Source organism: Salpingoeca rosetta (genome assembly GCF_000188695.1).
Source record: "Salpingoeca rosetta unplaced genomic scaffold supercont1.41, whole genome shotgun sequence".
NCBI lineage: Eukaryota > Choanoflagellata > Craspedida > Salpingoecidae > Salpingoeca > Salpingoeca rosetta.
In genome coordinates this window covers 102,778-122,777 of record NW_004754893.1, presented here as the reverse complement: position 1 = coordinate 122,777, position 20,000 = coordinate 102,778, and the positions used below count along the sequence as shown (strand labels likewise).

Sequence of the window (20,000 nt, the reverse complement as noted above, 5' to 3'; positions counted from 1 at the left end):
CTCGCGTGGCACACATGGGATCGTCGTTGTCGTCGTTGTACCCGAGGTTGAGGTGGTCGTCGTTGTCGTCGTGGAGGTCGACGTGCTGTTGCTGCCTGCACCTGTTGTGGTCGTTGTAGTCGTTGTGGTAGTGGTGGTTGTCGTGGTAGTTGTGGTCGTTGTCGTGGTTGTCGTCGTCGTGGTAGTTGTGGTCGTTGTCGTGGTTGTCGTCGTCGTGGTGCTGGTGGTAGTGGTGGTAGTGGTGGTAGTTGTCGTGGTAGTGGAAGTGGTGGTGGTTGTGGTGGTGCTGGTGATGTCTGGGAACTGCACGCTATCAATGACGTGCACGTAGCCCACATCCGTGGCAATGTCCTGCTGCACAATGGTGCCCGTGCCGTAGGCGAGGCTGCCGTTGTTGTGCACCAGCGAGACCACCTGGCCGTTCGCGGGGGTGACAGAGCGCAGGCCCTGCAGGTCGGCGAAGGAAAGCGACTGCCCACGGACGAGATGGTGGAGCAGAATCTGGCGCAGGCGGAAGTCGTCGCTGAGAAGATCAAGCACAACGGGCTCGGGGATGTCGGCAAACGCGTCGTTGGACGGCACAAACAGCGTGACGCCCTCCTCGTTCAACACATCGTCCAGGTCCGCCGAGGAGAGGAGGAGGATGAAGGTGGAGAAGTCAAAGTTGGAGGTAAGCGCGTCGCGGAGCGAGTCAATGAGCGTCGTCGTCGTGGTGGTGGTGGTCGTCGTCGTGGTCGTGGTTGTCGTTGTTGTTGTCGTGGTGGTGGACAGCGGCACGATGTACACCTCGCCCAGCTCGTGCACGAACCCGTTGTCAGCGTACTGGTTGCGGCGCACAATGGGGGCGCCGTCGACGTAAATCTCCTCATCGCTGTCACGGGTGATGGTCACGCGGAAACCACGCATGGTCTGCAGCATGCGGCCGTCGGTCAGCTCCGATGCGCGGAAGGAGCCCTCTGTTGCAATGAAGTAGGACATGAAGTTGCGCAATTCGGCGTTTGTGGCAAAGTCGAGCGAGGCGCGCTCAAACGCGGCGTTGTTGGGCACAAAGAGCGTGCGGCTGCCGGGCTCTGTGAGGACGCTGTCGAGGTTGGCGCTGGCGAGGTAGAAGTAAAACTGGGCGTAGTCCAGGTTGGTGAGGATGATGTCCGCAAGGGTGTCGGCGGTGGCAGATGTGGAGGTGGAGGTGGAAGTGGAGGTTGATGTGGACGAGGAGGTGGAGGTTGACGTGGAGGTGGAGGTGGAGGTGGACGACGTGGTGGAGGTGGAGGAAGACGTGGAGGTGGAGGTGGAAGACGAGGAGGATGTGGGCACAAAGTCATCTGGGTCAAGCACGGTGCCGAGGACGTAGATGACGCCGTTGGTGGCGAGCGGAGCGCGACGCAGGATGGGGGCGCCAGACACGGAGAGGCCGTACGGGGCAGAGGGGTCTTCGTTGATGCGGAGGAGAGAGCCCTGGGCGGTGTCGAGGCGGTCGCCATCCTCAATGTTCTCAAAGCGGCCGGGCACGGCGTGGTAGTCGATGAGGTCGGCAAGCTCCATGGGGGAGGTGAGCAGGCGAGAGAGCTCGCCAGAGGGCAGCGCAGCAAAGGCGGCGTTGTTGGGCACAAACAGCGTGTGCTGCATGCTGCCAGAGAGGTAGAAGTTGCGGCTGGCGCGGCCGACGAGGAAGACGTACGTGGAGAACACCGACGACTGTGAGAACACCACGGCGCTCAGCGTTGGGTACGTGGCGGTGGTGGTGGTCGTCGTGGACCGCGTGGTGGTTGTCGTGAGAGACGTGGTGGTGGTTGTCGTTGTCGTTGTCGTTGTCGTCGTGGTCGTCGTGGAGGTGGACTCGACGGTGCTGCCACGGACCAGGTTCACGCGCACCGTGCCCGTCAGGGTCGGGCCATTGTCCACAAACACAGACACGGTCAACCTGTCATTTGGGGGAGGGGGGTTGGGGGTGGAGTTGGAGAATGGTGGGTGAGGGAGTACGAGGGACGGAGGGAGGGGGGCGTGCGTGTGGGCGTGTTCGTGACTAGCTTGGCATTTGTACTGTGTGCGTGTGCGTGTGTGCGTGTGTGTGTGTGTGTGTGTGTGTCTGTCTGTGTGTGTGTGTGTGTGTGTCTGTGTGTGTGTGTGTGTGCGTGTGTTTGTGTGGAAAGCATGACTACTCACGTGCGCACGCCTGTGGTTGGGGGCAGGGCGTCGTTGCGGTAGAGGAGGTCGGAGATGGCCTGCTCGTAGACAGCTGGCGTGGCCAGACCTTCAAGCTGCAGCGTGCCGGTGAAGTCGTTGAAGGTGACAGTCAGCGACTGCTCGGAAAGCGTGGACAACGTCTGCGCGGGGGATGTTGGGAGCGATTGCGTTCGCGTGAGGGACGAAAGGGGGAGGGCGTCAAGACAAACCATGGCTTGCAAGCGTGACCTTCGTCGTACGCCATGTCATTGGCAGAATGCATGTGTACAAGCACACGTACGCACGCGTGTACATGCGCAAGCACACACACACACACACACACACACATACACACACACACACACACATGCAACTTCACGCACCTCATCCGAGCCATCGGGGCGTGGGGAGATGACAATGTTGGCGCTGGAGATGAGGCCAGCAACGTTGTTGATCATGACATCAGACGGTGCTGCGCGGATCAGCCCATCGACGCCAGCAATGAACAGGCTCGTGTACACTGCATAAACCAAAGGCGCACCGTGTCAAATACGGGGGTCGCGTTTTTGTTTTTGTTGGGTGATGGTCGTTGTCCAAGTGTTGTGTGAGCGGGAGATGGACAACCAACACATGGACAGAGACAAAAAAAAAAAGACAAAAAAAGTGCGACGTGAAGAAAACAGGACAGCGCCAACAGCGCCAGCACTGCAGAGACGCGGCCATGCTGACACAGCCAGACGCAACAGATCCAAATGCACCCATGGCTCGGTCGCTGTGCTCTCGTTTGTTCGTACCTGGGCCGTTGCCGTTGGGGGGAATGACCAGCTGCGGCGCGGCAGTGGTGGTGCTTGTCGTCGTGGTGGTGGTGGTGGTGGTTGTCGTCGTAGTCGTGGTGGTAGTCGTCGTCGTGGTTGTCGTGGTTGTCTCACCAAGAGGCTCAACGTCCACAATAAGGCGGGGCCGCACACCGAGCACGCTCGGGTTCTCGCGGGACTCAAAGCTGCAAACGTTGCGCGCGCACACAAGTGATGAGGTGAGTGCATGTTGCAGTCGCTGAACAAAGACTTGGGCGGAAGGGTGGGGAGGCAGACAAACCAAAGCTTGTTCACAGCAGGTAGAGGTAGGCAATCCAGCGAGCGATAAATGGCAAGTCGTGTCATCGCACGCGCTATGTGCCCGTGTACTCCGCGCGGCAACAGAAAGACGAACAACACATGCGACGTCACAGCGTCAACACGACAACAAGAGACGCCAGTTTGCACGGCTTGCACGCACGGCTTACCGCTTCATGGAGGGAACAGTCTCGTCGTTGGCTTTGAGCAGGAAGCCAAGGTTTTCACCGCGGAAGCGAAGGTTGTTGATCTCAGCGGCAAAGTCCTCACCAGAGAACACAACAAAGCTGTCCGCGCCACCTGTTGGGACGGGCGTGTGCAGGTGGCATGCACGAGTGAGCGGGTGAGTGAGTGAGTGTGTGTGTGTGTGTTGAGTGTGATAGAAAGAGAAAACTCATCACGAAAGGAAAGACGTGGTATGAGTTGATATTTCAGTGTTACTCGCCCAACAACAACAAACAACAACAACAACAGCAACAGTAACAACGCGCACACACACATATCATGTGTACCGGCGGTAGCGGAGGCAACAGGCGGGCTGGAGAAATCGCCACCAGCGGCTGTCCACGTGGTGGAGGGGAAGGAGCTGTCTGTCCACGTGGCATCGTTGTCCGTGGGTGTAACACCGCTCGTCTCAGGCTAAGAAAAGGGGAAAGATGATGAGGGGAAGTGGCGTACAAATAGAAAGGACAATGTGTGGTTAGTACGTGGGGCTCGAGCAGCAGCGCGCATATGTGTGGGAGTGTGTCTGTGCCAATGCGTGCGTGCGTGCGTGTATTTCAAGTATCAGCACCCTTCACCTCGTCACCTCTCTGTTGTGACGTACATCGGTGGGGTTGGAGGGGCCCTCGGTCCAGGCAGAGGTGAGAGAGTGGAGGTCAAAGACGGTGTCGCCCACTGGGGTGTCCGCGACGTGGAAGATGAGCTGGGCCGACGTGACGCGAACGTTGTCCGGCAGGGAGTTGAGCGCCAGCATGATGACGGCGCGACGCATGTTGCCCTCGCCGTCTGTGCCTGCAATGAGGAACGAACCAGCACCGTTGGCGCCGCCTTCCTCGTACAGGGTGGCATCGGCTGAAGCGGCGAGCGTGTACTGATCACGGAAGGTTGTCGTGACACCGTTGGTCGTGGTGGTGGTGGTAGTTGTCGTCGTCGTCGTTGTTGTTGTTGTAGTGGTTGTGGTCGTCGTCGTCGTCGTTGTAGTCGTGCTCGTTGTTGTTGTCGTGGTCGAGGCGGTTGCGCCGGCTGCACAGGCATAAGAAGAACCAGCGACACCATGCGGCAGGTGGTGCATGCATGCAAGAGACACAGCAGCACGTGTGAGCAATTGCCAGATGAATGTGGTTGGCACATTGAACAGCGCCAACCAGAGAGGGGGAAGGCGTGCATTCAAGGGGAAGTATGTGTGTGTTTGTGTACGTGCGGTTTTGTGTCAGTGCATGTAAGAAAGTGTGTGCGCGCATGTGTGTGTGTGTGTGTGCGTGTGTGTCGTGTGTCGTGTGCACGGGTTTGGACAAAACGTGGTGGGCTGCAACGATAAACTCACCGCACACGTCACAGGGCTCGAAGAGGGTAAAGGGGTCTGTGGTGAAGCAGTAAGGGGACGATTCGCCGTCAGGGTTGCGGCAGAAGTTCTCCCTCAAATCAGCATCAGGAAAGCTGGCAACGCGTGGTGGCGGGGGAGCGGGCCGCTAAGGTGAACTCATTGCGTCAACGTGTTTGAAGAAGGGGGGGGATTCATCCAAGAGAGAAGCCACACACACACACCATCCACGAAACCGCACACACACGCATGATGCATGCATGCACATGGAAGCAGCTCCACTCACTTCTCTGGGGTACGCGTGTGTCTGTGTGGTGACTGGGACGACCATGCTTGGCAGGTCTTTCCAGAGACGGTAACGGAGAGCTCGCCGCGGTAGTTTGAGCCATCACCGACAAGCTCGCCGTTCTCACACTGTGCGCCGTCGACGTTGATGATCTGTGCGCTGACAGGGGCGACGAGGAGCTGGCTGAGCGCCAGCAGCGCGGCGGCAAGGGCCAATGATTGCCTTGCACGCATCCTCAATGGAAGGGCGAAAGGGAGAGCAAGAGCAAAGGAGGGGATAAACCAAGTGGGGAGGGTTGGAAGGACAGAGATCCGTCTGTTGACGCGCAACGGCAACCGCGGTACAAGCGTTGTTGTGGTGGTGCGTTGAAGTGAAAGGGTTTCGGATGAGTACAAGTGCTGTCGAGAGGGTGCTGGGCAAAGAAAGTGTGGACGTGTGCGCGTGTGTATGCGTGTGGAATGTGTGTGTATGCGTGTGTGTGTGTGTGTGTGTGCGTGGATGAAAGCACACACAAGGGATGGCAGCACACGAGCGGTGCTTGGCTGGTGATGCTGGAGCTGCTTGGTGGCTGATGGCACTCACGTATATCCGTGCGTGCGTGTGTGCTCGTGCGGATGATGGTGATGGGTGATGGGTGCGTGATATGAATGGATGAATGTGGCGTGTGAGCGCTTTGAAGCCGGCTTGTTTGTGTGGGCTGTGCTGTGGCGTGGTGTGGTGTGGCTGGAAAGGAGGTGGTGAGCGAGAGCGCACGCGAAACGGGTGGAAAGGTGGAAGAAAGGCAAAGCACTAACTCTCAAAGGTGAGCCAAGTAGCGGAACAGGGTGTGGGACGGGTGCGAAAATGAGGGCGTGCGTGCACGCAAGACGGAAGAGGGTTGGTGTCGAGAAAGAGGGGAGAGGGAGTGAGGGGGAGAAAGAGAGGTAGGCAGGGAGGGAGAGTGCGTGTGGGTGTGTGGGTATATGGGGGACGAGAACAAGCAACGGCCAGGCAGAGAGAGAGCGAATGACGACGGGCGAGGCACACGCCACCAAACAATGGATGGGTGGGGTGGAAGGGGACAGAGAGTGAATGCACAAAGCAATCTGGGTGGGGTAGTGAAGTTTGGTGGATGTGTGTGGATGCGTGCGTGTGTGCGTGTGTTTGTGTGAAGGAGTGAACAATGCTGTCGTTGTTGTGGCTGTTGCTGTGGTTGCTGCTCTTGGTCGTCAGCTCGCTTGCTCGCTGGTTGAGAATCACTGACGGATCGACAGCCGGGAGGTCCAACAACTGGCAACTTTCAACCAGCCAACCAGCCAGCCAGCCAGCAAGCTAACCAAACGAAGTGCAGGAGCATCGATCTCGCACGCTCTGGTCGCGTTACCTGTGTTGAGGAGGGTAGGCCTGGGTGGCTGTAGCCACTGAGGGTGGTGGGTATCTGGTGGTAGTGGTGGTGGCGGTTGTGGTGATGGGAGGGCAGTCAAGCAAGCAACGCAAGCAAGTCAGGCCAGGTGAGTGAGTGTGTGCGTGCGTGTGCGTGTGTGTGTGCGTGTGTGGCAGTCAGTGTCCGTGCGTGCATGCGTGCATCAGAAAATGGTGGATGCGGGAGGGAGAGGGAGATGGTGGGTTGGTGTGCGAAGGTGTGGCTGCACACACAGACCGACAGAAAGGCAAGCGACCCACCCTCGCCCAACACATACACATACACATACACATACACATACACATACACAGGCGAGCACGAAGCAGTAACCACGAGTCGTCACAGCAGCCAACACTCTCACGAACGAACGATGCGCCAAGGCGAACCAACCGGGTGTGTGTGTGTGTGTGAGTTTGAGCGTGTGGCGTGTGAGTGAAGGCGAGAAGAAGAAGAAGGAACACCACGCTACGCAAACAGAGGGCGGCAATCAATGGAAAAGGCAGGCGGCAGCAGCGGCGTGCGTGCGTTGGTGCGTTGTGCTTTGTGTTTTGAGTTTTGCTGGGTGGGCTGGTCAGTGAATGCTTGCAAGCACCAATGCAAGCAAGAAAAAAAAATTAAAAAATAAATTGCATGCGATCACACCCAAACAACAAGCGGCAGTGGTGTTGCGATAGTTTGTGGGTCTGGAAGCGAATATTCTTGCAGGTGAGGCGCGTTTCTGCAGCTTTTGCTGGGGAGAGGCGACCGTTATCGCACAGCGCGTGTGTGGGAGGGGGGCATTGTTGTCTTGGCGTGGCTTTGTTGCGGAGTGGCGAATGACAGAGAAGTTTATGTGAAGACATTGAGAAAAGATGGGCATCGAGGCACCGATGTGTTGACTGATGGCAAACAATCAGTGAAAGCTCCGTTTGCATGCAAGCAAGCAAACAAGCCACTGCACAGCGACAGCACAAAATGCGTACACAGTCAGATCGCTGACTCAGCAGGAGGTGGTGGAACAAAACAAACACAACAAAGTCGTGTCAGATCGACACACACACACACACACACACACACACACACACACACACACACACACACCCACTGCAATCGTGGGAGCAATGAGCCAGGACGCTTACGTTGCCCGCATCTCACTGGTTGAAGCGAGACAGCACTGCAATCAAACAAGGAAGAAGCAGAACACAAACAGCAAAGCACATCAACACGTGAGAGGTAGAGGTGAAGGCATGACACAGTCACAAAGTGCATGGCACACCATTGCACACACACACACACACACACACACACACACACACACACACACACACACACACACACACACACACAAGAGCGTGTGCAGCAGGCACGATAACACCACCCTGTTTCCCCTTTTCCCCGTCGTCCTCACCTCGATCCATGACGCGCCAAATCTCAGGCTTGGACTTGTACTCGGCCAGCTTCTCTGGATGGTCCACGCAGTCCTCAAACGCAGCCTTGATCTCCGGGTTCTGTGCAGTTGGGGGAACGTGTTGTGTGTGTATTGTGTGCGTGTGCGTATTGTGTGTGTGTGTGTTTGTGTGCGTATTGTGTGTGTGTGTGCGTATTGTGTGTGTGTGTGTTTGTGTGTGTATTGTGTGTATTAGTTTGAAGACGTCTGTCACCCCCTTGCACCCACATTCAGACACGTGTGCATACAGTAAAAGTTACGTGCAGGTGAAAATGCTATGCAAGCACATGCACAGGGCGCGCACGCCAACCAAACAACCAAACAAACAACCAAACAACCAGCACACCTTCAAAGCCTCGAGCGTTTGGTCGTCGTTGAGCACCTCATTCACGGCCGGATCCTCCATGATGGTCTCCATCTGCCACATTGTGCAGAACAGAGGAAAAGCATGCGTTGATTGCATTGATTGCGTTGATTGTGTTGATTGCATTGATTGCGTTGATTGCGTTGATTGTGTTGATTGTGTTGATTGCGTTGAGTGTGAGGGGTTTGCGACAAAAAAAAAAAGGGTGCGAAACGTGCACCGGGCAGCACCAAGACTGTACAGCACCCACAGTGGAGGTGGTTGCGAGCCGAAGCATATGGCTCTGTTCAGCGGCAAGATCAAACTTGCAGCAAGGGCGTGTTGCGCTGTCACATCACCTTTTGCATGTTCGCCTTGACTTGCTTCCTGAGTGCGATACCTTCCTCACTGTCGTCGGGATTGATCTTGTCAGCTGCAGCAAGGTCCTTGTGGCTCTTCTCCCTGGACACCCCCCCCCCAACGCCAAACAACACAAACAGACAAGCACCAGGCAGACAGTCAGGTGAATCGGTGCATCCATGCGGAAGCAATGTATCAACAACAACCTCAACAGCGGCACACCAAAACGTCGCAAACGATGCATGGAATTTAAGAAGCACTCTGTTGCGCCACACTCCGCTGACAACACACCAGCAGTCACTCCAAGATCCACAAACACACACACACTCACACACCCACTCACTCACACACGTTCACACACACTCACACACTCACGCTCTCTCATTCTCACCAAAGAGCCAGCATGGCGTGTGCCTTGCCACGGCAGCGCAGGGCGTACAGGCTCTCCTTGTTGTGCTCGAGCGCGGCGTCGCAGTCGGCGATGGCGGCCGTGGGCATCTTCAGCGCAGTCAAGGCCATTCCGCGCATGGCAAGCATCCTGCACAACAGCAGCACGGTAGTGCCAGTGCAGTTTGGGAAGTGCAGCGAGAAGAGCAAGCATGTCAGTGAACAACAGTGCACAGTGTGAGCCTGTGAACAACACAGCGTGAGAGAGAACATGTCCGCAGATACCCTGATACAAACACAAACAAACGTTTCGACACCAACTGAAAAAAAAGGGGGGGGGGATGCGTGGTGTTGTCGAGCGGCACGTAGCAGTACTCCACTACACGTGGTGTCGGAGTCATGGGCAATGTCAGACAGACGGATGTACAGCAACAACGGCGTTTGTGTGACAAGGCCACACCTGTGGCTGCTGCCGTCCAGGCCTACGGCCTTGTTCGCAAGCTCCAGCGCTTCGGTGGCCCTGTTCTCCCTCAACGCCGTCTTGATCTTTGGAACGAGCTCCTTGGCGTCCTCCTTCTCGCTCGGAGACGGCTAATCATAAGGAGTGTGCGTGTGTGTGTGTGTTGCAGTGAAGGTGGGGTGTGAAGATGCGGGATGGAGGGGTGATGAGGGTTCATTTGCGTGCTGCAAAACGCACAACCAAACAAACAATAATATAAACACAACACAAACAAAGCAAGGCAAGGCAAGGCAAGCAAGTTAACCCAACATAAGCACATGACTCGTGCACACACACACACACGTCATGTCACAACACTTCACACAACACGCCACATCTACCGTGTGCGCAGCGTACCGATGCGTTTGCCTTTGTGAGGTCCGAGGGAGTGCCTTCGGCGCCAATGACGCCTGTCATGTTCAACTCAGCGAAACCCCTGCAAGAACGAGAAAGGAGGACGGTCACATCACAAACAAAAACAAAACGTGCAGTGAGCAGTGAAGCAAGGACACAGGCCAACAAAGAGCTCAAGGTCAGTCCTTCAGTCGATGCTTCTCTACGGCAGTCTATCAAACACAAGGCCCCAGGCATCCTCTCATCAGCACAGCACAGCACAGCACAGCACAGCACAGCACTCCAAGCAGCCCATAGGCATCGTGTGTGTCACATCCTCATCCACCCTCACAGCCGTAGGTACATTTTGTTGTTGCAGATCTTTGCTGCTGTTTTGGTTTGGTGCGGACAAAGGAAAAAATACGCCCCCCTCCACGTCTGCTCGTCTGGTGCGTGTGCGGGAAATGTCCTTCTCGCGTGAAGATATGGGTAAATTTTCGACGCCCGCATGGATGGGCCCGTACCACACAGTTGCGCGCACACGACACCAAGTTGTGCACCTGCTGCTCGCTCGCTTGTTGCTTGCTTGTTGTTGTTTGTTGTGCCTTTTTCCTCCTTCCTTCCTTCCCGCACCTTGTTTCTCGCTGCATATCCAACCCCTCAACAATCAACCCACAAGCACGCACGCACACGCACGCAAGGATGAGCTCCACCACGGTGAAGAAGACAACCGCGGCGCAGCCAAACGGCGACGTCAAGGTGAAGGTGGCTCCCACCTCCACCCAGGTACGCGCACGTGTGCGTTTTTTTTTGTTTTGCGCGTGTGTGGTGAGTGAGGGTGAGTGAGAGAATGTGTGTGTGTGTGTGTGAAGAGTTTTGTGTTGTTTGTGCGTGTGTTTTGCTTTTCTGTGTTGTGTTTGCAGTGGAAGACAAGCCGTCACGGACTTTTTGCACTGTGTTTGGTCACTCACACAACATGATGCCTCCCGCTCTGCGCGCTTCCACCCAACAGCCGCCCAAGGCCGACAAGATCGCAGGTAAGACCTGTGTGCCTGTTTGTGCACACGTGTGTGTTGAAGACGGGCTGAACGTTGTGAGTGATTCCAGCAACAGTAATGGCAAACAGTGACAAGCAGCCCAAACTGACGTTGTGTTGCACTGTGTGTTTGCGCAGATCCCCGCGCGCCAAAGCTGCCGCCGTTCCAGTTTGATGCGTCCCTCAAGACCAACCCGGACGATGTCGCTCCCACTGGCACCAAGCCGCCCGTCAGGTGCGTTCTTGGCGCCGCGTGCGAGCGGATATCGCCATTGTCTGGAGTTCATCACACACGCATATGTGGTGCACAACAACGACACGTCACAACACACATTCATGCATACACAAATTCACACACGCACACAAACACACACCCTCTCTCGCTCTCTCTCACACACTCTCTGTCTTGCTCACTGATTTCCCTCACACATCATATCCCGTCTTGTGAACAGCGTTGCGGAGGTGTTTGAGACGCTGGCGTACGGCCCTGCGCCAGAGAGCCCTGCCGTTGCCAACGCGTGGCTCGACGACCACGGCCGTGACTTTGGCCACTTTGTCAACAACAAGGTACCGCATGTGCGTGTGTGTGTGTGTGTGTGTGTGTGCGTGTGTGTGTGTGTGTGTGTGTGTGCGTGCGTGCGTGCGTGCGTGCGTGTGTGTGTGTGTGTGTGTGTGTGTGTGTGTGTGTGTGTGTGTGTGTGTGTGTGGCAACCCAAAGCAACGAGCAGACACAATCATGTCGCGTCGCACTCCTCTCTCACACGCAACCGTGTGTGATTTCAATGACGTGCAGTGGTACAAGCGGGACGGCCGCTCCAAGTACGAGTGCCGCTGCCCCGCCCGCGACGAGTTTCTCGCCCACACCGCCGAGGGTGACGACGAGGACGTCGACGTCGCCGTACGTGCTTCGTGTGTGTGTGTGTGTGTGTGTGTGTGTGTGTGTGTGTGTGTGTGTGTGTGTGTGTGTGTGTGTGTGTGCTTCGTGTGTGTGTGTGTGTGTGGTTGGTGTGTGGTTGCGTGAGTGAGCGTGAGCCACGTGCGCACAGCCCCTATGCGCACCCCACCGCCTTTGTTTGCATACACATGTTTTTGCGCTTCAGCGAGAGCCATCATCCCCTCACGTCTCGAGCTTGCCGCCGTCGCCTCACAATCACCACAACAGATGAAGGCTGCCCACGAAGCCCACAAGACATGGAGCAAGCTGCCAGGCCACGTTCGCGCCCGCTACATCTACAGGTGTGACAGCACGTTGTTGGCAAGTGTTTTGATACTCCATCCAACATCATCAACTCAAACTGCCCACTTTGTGTATGTGTGTGTGTGTGTGTATGGCAGCATTGCCCGCCACGTGCAGAAGCATATTCGTCTCCTTGCAGGTGCGAGATCCACGCTGCGCATGTGTGACCGTTGCTTGTAGACGACCCAGAACACACCCGCACACACATGACTTGTGCACAACCTTTGCTGTTTCTTCCACCGCCATGTCCTGTGCTAGCATGCCCAAAGCAACCTCCCTACACCACGTGCATCCCCCTTCCCAATCCCTCTACCCACTCATCCCCACCCTCTCTCTCTCTCTCTCTCTCTCCCTCCTCTCTCTCTCTCCATCTTCCTCCTCTGCCATGTGTGCCTGCAGTGGTTGAGTCGCTGGACAACGGAAAGCCCATCCGCGAGACGCGTGATGCCGACATGGCCGTTGTCGCCCGCTGGCTCTACCACTACGCCGGATGGGCCCAGGTACTGCCTCCATGCTGTGATGTGGCTGCTGCTGTGGTCGTGTTGAGTTGTGGGTGCGTGCGTGTGTATGTGGGTGTGTGGGTGTGTATGTGGGTGCGTGTGGGTTTGTGTGCGTGTGTGCGTGTGCGTGTGTGCGTGTGTGTGTGTGTTGCGGATCCACTTCAAATATTCCAAACATTACCAATTCCCAGCGACAGCAACATTCCACTACGCCACATCAAACAAGCCAATCAAACCCCGACTGCGTGCGTGCTGCCTGGTCTGCAGGTGCTTGACCGCGAGATGCCCGAGATGACCTCTGTTGGTGTCGTCGCCGGCATTGTTGCGTGGAACTTCCCCCTCATGCTTCTCGTCTGGAAGGTGCTGCATCCATGCGCCCACGCAACCATGCATTCGTGCACCCTCTTCTCGCACCCGCATTCCATCTCGTATACATCACACAGTGCCCCAACTGCCACGTATCACTGTCCACTGCCACGATACACTCACGCTCACCCACATCACATCACACCACACACCACACACACACACACACACAATCGCACAGGTTGCGCCGGCGCTTGCAGCAGGCAACACCATTGTGATGAAGCCAGCAGACTACACGCCGCTCTCTGCGCTGCTGTTTGCGGAGATTTGTGCAGAGGCCGGCCTGCCTCCAGGTGTCTTCAACGTCGTCACGGGCGCAGGTGCCACCGGTGCCAAGGTTGCCGCTCACCCGCTCGTTGACAAGCTCGCGTTTACGGGCTCGACCGGAGTTGGCCGCATCCTCCGCCGCGTCACCGCAGGCACTGGTGCGCTCGCCATGTGATGTGGACTGTTGTTGTTGTCTAAGTTGTTGTTGTTGTTGTTGTCTAAGTTGTTGTTGTTGTTGTTGTCTAAGTTGTTGTTGTCTAAGTTGTTGTTGTTGTTGTTGTTGTTGTTGTTGTTGTTGTTGTCTAAGTTGTTGTTGTTGTTGTTGTTGTTGTTGTTGTTGTTGTTGTCTAAGTTGTTGTTGTTGTTGTTGTTGTTGTTGTTGTTGTTGTTGTTGTTGTCTAAGTTGTTGTTGTTGTCTAAGTTGTTGTTGTTGTTGTTGTTGTTGTCTAAGTTGTTGTTGTTGTTGTTGTTGTTGTTGCTGTAGTTGTTGTTGTTGTTGTTGTTGTTGTTGTTGTTGTTGTTGTTGTTGTTGTTGTTGTTGTTGTTGTTGTTGTTGTTGTTGTTGTTGTTGTTGTTTAAGTTGTTGTTTAAGTTGTTGTTTAAGTTGTTGTTGTTGTTGTTGCGCTCCATTTCATGTTGAGTATTGTTGCATGCCCTTGCTGGCGTTGTTCGTGCCTCTACATGCTTCTAACACCTCACCACCACCACCACCCTCCCCCTCCCAAAACAAACAACAACACAATTGCGCGCGATGGTTAGGCAAGAAGCTGTCGCTTGAGCTTGGCGGCAAGTCGCCTGTGATTGTGTTTGACGACGCGGACCTTGACGGAACCATCGAGGGCGTCATTGACGCAATCTTCTTCAACCAAGGACAGGTCTGTTCATCGAACGTGCTCAGTTCAGAGAGAGAGTGTGTGTGTGTTTGTTTGTTTGTTTGTGTGTGCGTGTGTGCGTGTGTTTGTTGGGCATCCGTATGTGTGTTGATTGTGTATTTGTGTATGTGTTCGCGTTTCTGTCCACACATACATGTGCGTGCTTGGTTTTGTGTACACGTGTGTGTGTGTGTGTGTGTGTGTGTGTGTGTGTGTGTGTGTGTGTGTGTGTGTGTGTGTGTGTGTGTGTGTATCCCCTTCCTCTTGCTCCTTCCGCCCCTCCTCTGGCGTCCTGCATGTGTCCGCCTGTTGCGCGTGGGCGGGCAAGCCGTGGCCACGCACCCACACTGAGTGCAGATTCGCGTGTATGGCCGCAACTTGATACAATCACAGGTCTGCAGCGCCGGCTCTCGCCTCCTCATCCAGGAACCCGTCTTTGACAAATTTGTCGCAAAGGTGCGCGCTTTGTTTGTTTGTTTGTGCGTGAGTGCGTGCGTGCGTGCGTGCGTGCGTGTCGAGGATGGTGTTGACTTCTGCCCCCACCCATGATGTAACAACATCCGTCCCCATTGCTCTCATCCCTCCTACACACGCGCGCGCGCGCACACACACACACACACACGCACACGCACACGCACACACAGCTGAAGGAGCGCATGACGCACCTGCGCGTGGGCGACTGCCTCGACAAGTGCGTTGACATTGGCGCCATTGTCGACGACAAGCAGGTGCGGCCCCTCACCTCACGTGCATCACGGATGCACCCTTGTCCACATGAACAGTTGTTTGCACACGCGCGCATACTGTCGCACGCACAGCTATGCACCCTTGTACTCAGAGGATACCCTGACGTCCACGCATTGCATCGACGTGCCTATCAGCTGCGTGTACCTTCACTGCTCAAATGACCTCCAGTCACGTGCAATTGACATTACGTCTGCGTTGTTATCTCCCCGTTGCAAACATATGTGTGTGTGTGTGCACAGCGCAAGACGATTGACGGCTATGTGCAGATGGCGCGTGACGAAGGGTGCGACGTGTACCAGGCGTGCTCGTGCATCCCAGACAAGGGCTGCTACTACCCGCCAACGCTCATCACCAACGTCGACGTGCGTCACACGTGCACATCACATCACAGACGAGAACTGCTTGTGCACACAACGTGTCTTCGCTTTCCGCTGTCTGCTTCGTTTGTGGGAGGGGAACGAACGTCGCCATGCAAGTGGCTGAACTTCCCTCACATGCGCAATTCATTCATTTACTCACCCTGCGACTTCACACACACGCACACATTCACGTACATACGTGCACACACACACACACACATCACGCACATACATACGCACACACGCTCGCTCGGTCCGCATGCAGACGTCGTCCGTGTGTGTGCAAGAGGAGATCTTCGGCCCTGTTGTGACTGCTCAGGCATTCCGCACAGCTAAGGAGGCCGTTGCACTCGCCAACAACACCACGTCAGTCACTCACACACAACAACGCACTCACATACACATGTGAATGCATGCATGCATGGGCGATTGCTTTGCTTCGTTTTGATGTCGGTTTTCCTTGGTTGCTGCTCACACTTGCATCACCTGCATGCTTGTCCATGCCATGCCTTATGCATGTTATGCCCGATGCGTGTTAGGTACGGTCTTGGTGCAAGCGTGTGGTCGGAGAACCTCAGCAAGGCCCTCGAGGTAACGCCACGCTTTGATGCTTCCATGCACGCATGTCGCTGTCCGTCCTCTGTCGTGAACACCACGCGCACATGCATATGTATGCACATACACGCACAACTCAAGGCACACCCACACACGCAATGCATCGGACCGTGACATGTCTGATTCAATGCACTCGTTGTCGCCTCAGCTTACGTCGTTGTTGCGTGTTCCATGGATGTGTGCTTCCGCCAGCTTTCGCTGATGATCAAGGCGGGCACCGTGTGGATCAACGCCCACAACCTCTTTGACGCAGCAGCCGGCTTTGGTGCGCTGTCTTTTTGCTTTAAATGACGATGTGTTGCTGTGGGCGTTGGCGCGCGTGTGCTTGCGTTGCTGGGTTGGCTTGCATTTGGTGTCTTTCTTTGCTTTGTTTGAACACTGATTTGCATGTTATTGCTACTCCCACGTGCGCCCGCGCACACAACAAACCCACAAACACATCCAACAAACACACACTCACATCCATGCACACACACACACACACACGGATCAAACACACGAACACTCACATCCGTGCGCACGCCTGGACATCAGGCGGGTACCGTGAGAGCGGGTTTGGGCGCGACGGCGGCAAGGAGGGCCTGTACGAGTACACCAAGCCAAAGCACCTCAAGCTCACCAAGCGCGACGCAGACAAGATTGACATCTCATCCTTTGGCAAGGTGCGTGCTTGTGTATGTGTGTGTGTGTGTGTGTGTGTGCGCGCGCGCGTGTGTTTGTGTCTCCTTCCCCACCCCATTTCAAAACGAGTTCTGTGGCCCCTGATCAATGTCTTCTTCACTCAAACCATCACGAATCCCCTCACTCCCCAAACCACCACATTACTCACACCACACACCACACATCACACCACACACCACACACCATGGACACGTGTGCAGGTGACACCCCACCGTCCGTCGCTCGACGATGAGCGGGCCGAGGTCGCCACCCTTGGGCCGCACGCGGCGGACGTCCCATCGTACGTTGCCTCGCACACACCACCGCGATTCTTCCTTGCTGTTGCTGCTTCCTCTTGTCTTACACAGCACCCACCGTGTTTTGCGCAAAGTCTTGCCAGCACACTCACACACACGCACACACACACTCACACACACACACACACACACACACACACACACACACACACACACACACACACACACACACACACACACACACGCACACACACGCACACACACAGGGTTGATCGGACGTACAAGATGTACTATGGCGGTGCGCAGAAGCGGCCCGATGCGCCGTACGCCCGCCCCATCCGCAACGCTGCCGGCAAGGTCATTGCCCACGTGGGCGAGGGCAACCGCAAGGACGTGCGTAACGCCGTGGAGGCCGCACACAAGGCCTTCCCCGGCTGGGGCAAGCGCGCTGCACACAACCGCGCCCAGATTGTCTACTACATGTACGTGTGGGGCAATTGTGTGTGTGTGTGTGTGTGTGTGAGCGCGCGCGCGTGCGTGGCGCGTACAAATAGCCACGGTATCGTTCGCTTGCTGTTTTCGTTGACGTTGACCTTATCGCAACACCCACCGTCACAAGTCAGCCCTTACCCTCTGCCACAACCACTCCTTCCCCCCCCCCTTGCCTCCCTTGTTCTTAATTCATTGCCTCCAGGGCGGAGAACCTTGAGGTGCGTCGTGTTGAGGTTGCGACGCGGCTGGCGAGCACGACCGGGGTGAGCCAGGAGGATGCGCTGAAGGAGGTCGACGCAGCCATCGACCGCCTCTTCTACTGGGGCGCATACGCCGACAAGTACGGCGGCGCCGTCCAGGTCCGTACCGCAGCGGTGGTGGTGGTGTTGTTGTTGTTGTGGTGGTGGTGGTGTTTAAGTTGTTGTTGTTGCTGTTTAAGTTGTTGCTGTTGTTGTTTAAGTTGTTGTTGTTGTTGTTGTTGTTGTTGTTGTTTAAGTTGTTGTTGTTGTTGTTGGTTGGTTGTTGTTTAAGTTGTAGTAGTAGTAGTAGTAGTAGTAGTAGTAGTAGTAGTAGTAGTAGTAGTAGTAGTAGTAGTAGTAGTAGTAGTAGTAGTAGTAGTAGTAGTAGTAGTAGTTGTTGTTGTTGTTGTTGTTGTTGTTGTTGTTGTTGTTGTTGTTGTTGTTGTTGTTGTTGTTGTTGTTGTTGTTGTTGTTGTTGTTGTTGTTGTTGTTGTTGTTGTTGTTGTTGTTGTTGTTTAAGTTGTTGTTGTTGTTGTTTAAGTTGTTGTTGTTGTTGTTGTTGTGTGCTGCGTGTTGTGTGCTGCGTGTTGTGCCTGCTTGACTACAGTTGATTGTTGCCACGCCAACCTTGAAAGTCTTCGCGTTCCAAACTGCCCATTCACCTCCCTCCTCCCTCATCCGTACTCACCCCGAACCCCAACACCACCACCCCGCCCCCTCTCTCCTTCGAAATGATCAACAGGAGACGACGCTGTACGGCGCGACGGTGAAGATCCACGAGCCCGTTGGCCCGCTCGCCATCCTGTGCCCTGACGAGAACCCGCTGCTGAGCTTCGTGTCGCTGTTTGCGCCCGCCATTGTTCGCGGCAACACGGTTCTCATCGTCCCCTCGGAGAAGTACCCGCTCTCCGCGCTCGACTTTTACCAGGTGCGGTGGTGGTTGTTGTTGTTTAAGTTGTTGTTGTTGTTGTTGTTGTTCTTGTTGTTCTTGTTGTTGTTTAAGTTGTTGTTGTTGTTGTTGTTGTTCTTGTTCTTGTTCTTGTTCTTGTTGTTGTTCTTGTTGTTGTTCTTGTTGTTGTTCTTGTCGTCTCGTCTCCCGCCGCACACATCCACACGTACTCACCAACACATCACACACATCACATCACCTCACACACGCATGTACATGTACGTACACAACCCACGCTGCGGCTTTGTTGCAGGTGTTTGACACGTCCGACCTGCCTGGTGGTGTTGTGAACATCCTGACTGGCGAGCGGGACCACCTTGCCAAGTACATGGCCGAGCACCAGAACCTCGAGGCCGTCTGGTACTTTGGCTCCGTCGAGGGATCAAAGTTTGTCGAGTACACTGGTACGTTTCAGAACGCGTTTGACTTTTGTGTGTGTGCACGTTTGCGCACTTGTGTCTACTTCGAGGATTTGTACGTGGCTTTCTCAAACCTTCGCTTTCACCAACCTCACTCAATCCCACCCCTCCCAACCCATCACCTGTTGTTTGTTTGCAGCTGCTGAGAACATCAAGCGCACGTGGGTCAACTACGGCCAGTCGCGCGACTGGTTCGACCCCATCCAGGTGAGCACACACTTGCTGCTTCTAAACATCCTTTGTTTTGGAGGTGACGTTTATGATGAGGGAACTACGCCGATCGTTCTGGCACACACACACTCACCCACTCACTCATACACTCACTCATACACTCACTCACTCACACACACTCACGCACGCGCACACAGGGTGCTGGGGAGGAGTTCTTCTACCAGGCCGTGGAGGTGAAGAACATCTGGATGCCCATGGGAACCATCTTTGCCAACTGATGCAAGCACAAATTGCAACGCACAAACAAACTGGACGACGACGATGACACCCTTTCTCTTCCCTTTTTCCCTGTTTTGCCCCTTGCATCGTTGACCTAACAAGAAGGGCCTGCACTTACACTGCTGCGTCCCCTCTGCACCCGTTTCCTACGTGCTGACGTGGTCCCACTTTCCCTCCAATCAAAGCAGTAGTACACCACAACCGCCAATGTGAACAAGACAAGTGGATGACACACACACACACACACACACACACACACACACACACACACACACACACGACGACACGCACACACACACACACACCACACAACACACACACACACACACACAGCAACACACCTCCTCCTCCACCACCACCCTCCTTCCTGCTGGCACGACTTTTTGTGGAAATGGTTCGAGAAAATTCTCAGCATTCGCCACTCTCGATTGCCCACAACGCTTCCAAGCAAGAAGCTACCAGCCACTGCGCACACCAACCAACCAACCAGCCATGTTGGCGCGTGCTGCCTTTGCTGGTGGTGACGATTCTGATGATGATGGTGAGGATGTGCGGTCGCAGGGTGAGCTGGAGTGCGTCTCATGCGGCCATGTGAGCTCGGGGCAAGATGGAAGCGAGTTGGTTATGTATAAGCTAACAGGCGACAAGCTGTGCTCTGCTTGCTGGTGCTTCACCTGTGAA

At 55.2% G+C, this 20,000-nt stretch overlaps 4 protein-coding genes across 4 annotated transcripts in view; 2 read left to right on the top strand and 2 right to left on the bottom strand.

Moving 5' to 3' along the window:
- PTSG_13147 (uncharacterized protein) overlaps positions 1–7,046 on the bottom strand; it is an 8,522-nt gene extending 1,476 nt beyond the window's left edge. The window contains exons 1-11 of the mRNA XM_004987756.1: positions 6,897–7,046; positions 6,468–6,521; positions 5,105–5,419; positions 4,822–4,934; positions 4,102–4,520; positions 3,788–3,914; positions 3,446–3,575; positions 2,958–3,163; positions 2,547–2,683; positions 2,164–2,324; positions 1–1,921 (exon numbers count right to left, since the gene is read on the bottom strand). The exon at positions 1–1,921 is cut by the window's left edge and continues 804 nt beyond it. Coding sequence (XP_004987813.1) covers positions 1–1,921; positions 2,164–2,324; positions 2,547–2,683; positions 2,958–3,163; positions 3,446–3,575; positions 3,788–3,914; positions 4,102–4,520; positions 4,822–4,934; positions 5,105–5,337 — 3,447 coding nt within the window. The 5' untranslated portion in view covers positions 5,338–5,419; positions 6,468–6,521; positions 6,897–7,046. The remainder of the gene's footprint in view (positions 1,922–2,163; positions 2,325–2,546; positions 2,684–2,957; positions 3,164–3,445; positions 3,576–3,787; positions 3,915–4,101; positions 4,521–4,821; positions 4,935–5,104; positions 5,420–6,467; positions 6,522–6,896) is intronic.
- A 590-nt stretch (positions 7,047–7,636) lies between these two features.
- Positions 7,637–9,938, bottom strand: PTSG_11164 (uncharacterized protein; the record flags this gene model as incomplete). Its single annotated transcript, XM_004987755.1, has 7 exons — positions 7,637–7,659; positions 7,894–7,993; positions 8,279–8,350; positions 8,635–8,737; positions 9,027–9,173; positions 9,483–9,613; positions 9,879–9,938. The coding sequence occupies 7 exons, from the start codon at positions 9,936–9,938 to the stop codon at positions 7,637–7,639; spliced, it is 636 nt and encodes a 211-aa protein (XP_004987812.1).
- A 507-nt stretch (positions 9,939–10,445) lies between these two features.
- On the top strand, positions 10,446–19,527 carry PTSG_11163 (retinaldehyde dehydrogenase). The gene is made up of 25 exons (XM_004987754.1): positions 10,446–10,640; positions 10,867–10,891; positions 11,029–11,125; positions 11,343–11,457; positions 11,684–11,788; positions 12,053–12,126; positions 12,226–12,266; positions 12,527–12,627; positions 12,895–12,987; positions 13,175–13,418; positions 14,020–14,135; positions 14,526–14,588; positions 14,777–14,860; positions 15,119–15,241; positions 15,504–15,604; positions 15,778–15,829; positions 16,046–16,118; positions 16,388–16,515; positions 16,735–16,814; positions 17,037–17,252; positions 17,465–17,621; positions 18,244–18,429; positions 18,704–18,854; positions 19,009–19,076; positions 19,238–19,527. Exons 1-25 carry the CDS (start codon positions 10,557–10,559, stop codon positions 19,316–19,318), a joined length of 2,658 nt encoding a protein of 885 aa, XP_004987811.1. The 5' UTR covers positions 10,446–10,556; the 3' UTR covers positions 19,319–19,527.
- Positions 19,528–19,745: 218 nt separating this feature from the next.
- Positions 19,746–20,000, top strand: part of PTSG_11162 (uncharacterized protein) — a 4,892-nt gene continuing 4,637 nt past the window's right edge. The window contains exon 1 of the mRNA XM_004987753.1: positions 19,746–20,000. This exon is cut by the window's right edge and continues 231 nt beyond it. Within this exon, the coding sequence (XP_004987810.1) occupies positions 19,812–20,000 (189 nt within the window). The 5' untranslated portion in view covers positions 19,746–19,811.

Excerpts from the sequence above, each read along its gene's own strand:
- PTSG_11163 (XM_004987754.1), top strand. The coding sequence starts at position 10,557 with ATGAGCTCCACCACGGTGAAGAAGACAACCGCGGCGCAGCCAAACGGC. Across the intron at positions 11,458-11,683 it reads GCCACTTTGTCAACAACAAG|TGGTACAAGCGGGACGGCCG; the intron begins GTACCGCATGTG and ends AATGACGTGCAG. Across the intron at positions 16,119-16,387 it reads TGACGCAGCAGCCGGCTTTG|GCGGGTACCGTGAGAGCGGG; the intron begins GTGCGCTGTCTT and ends CCTGGACATCAG.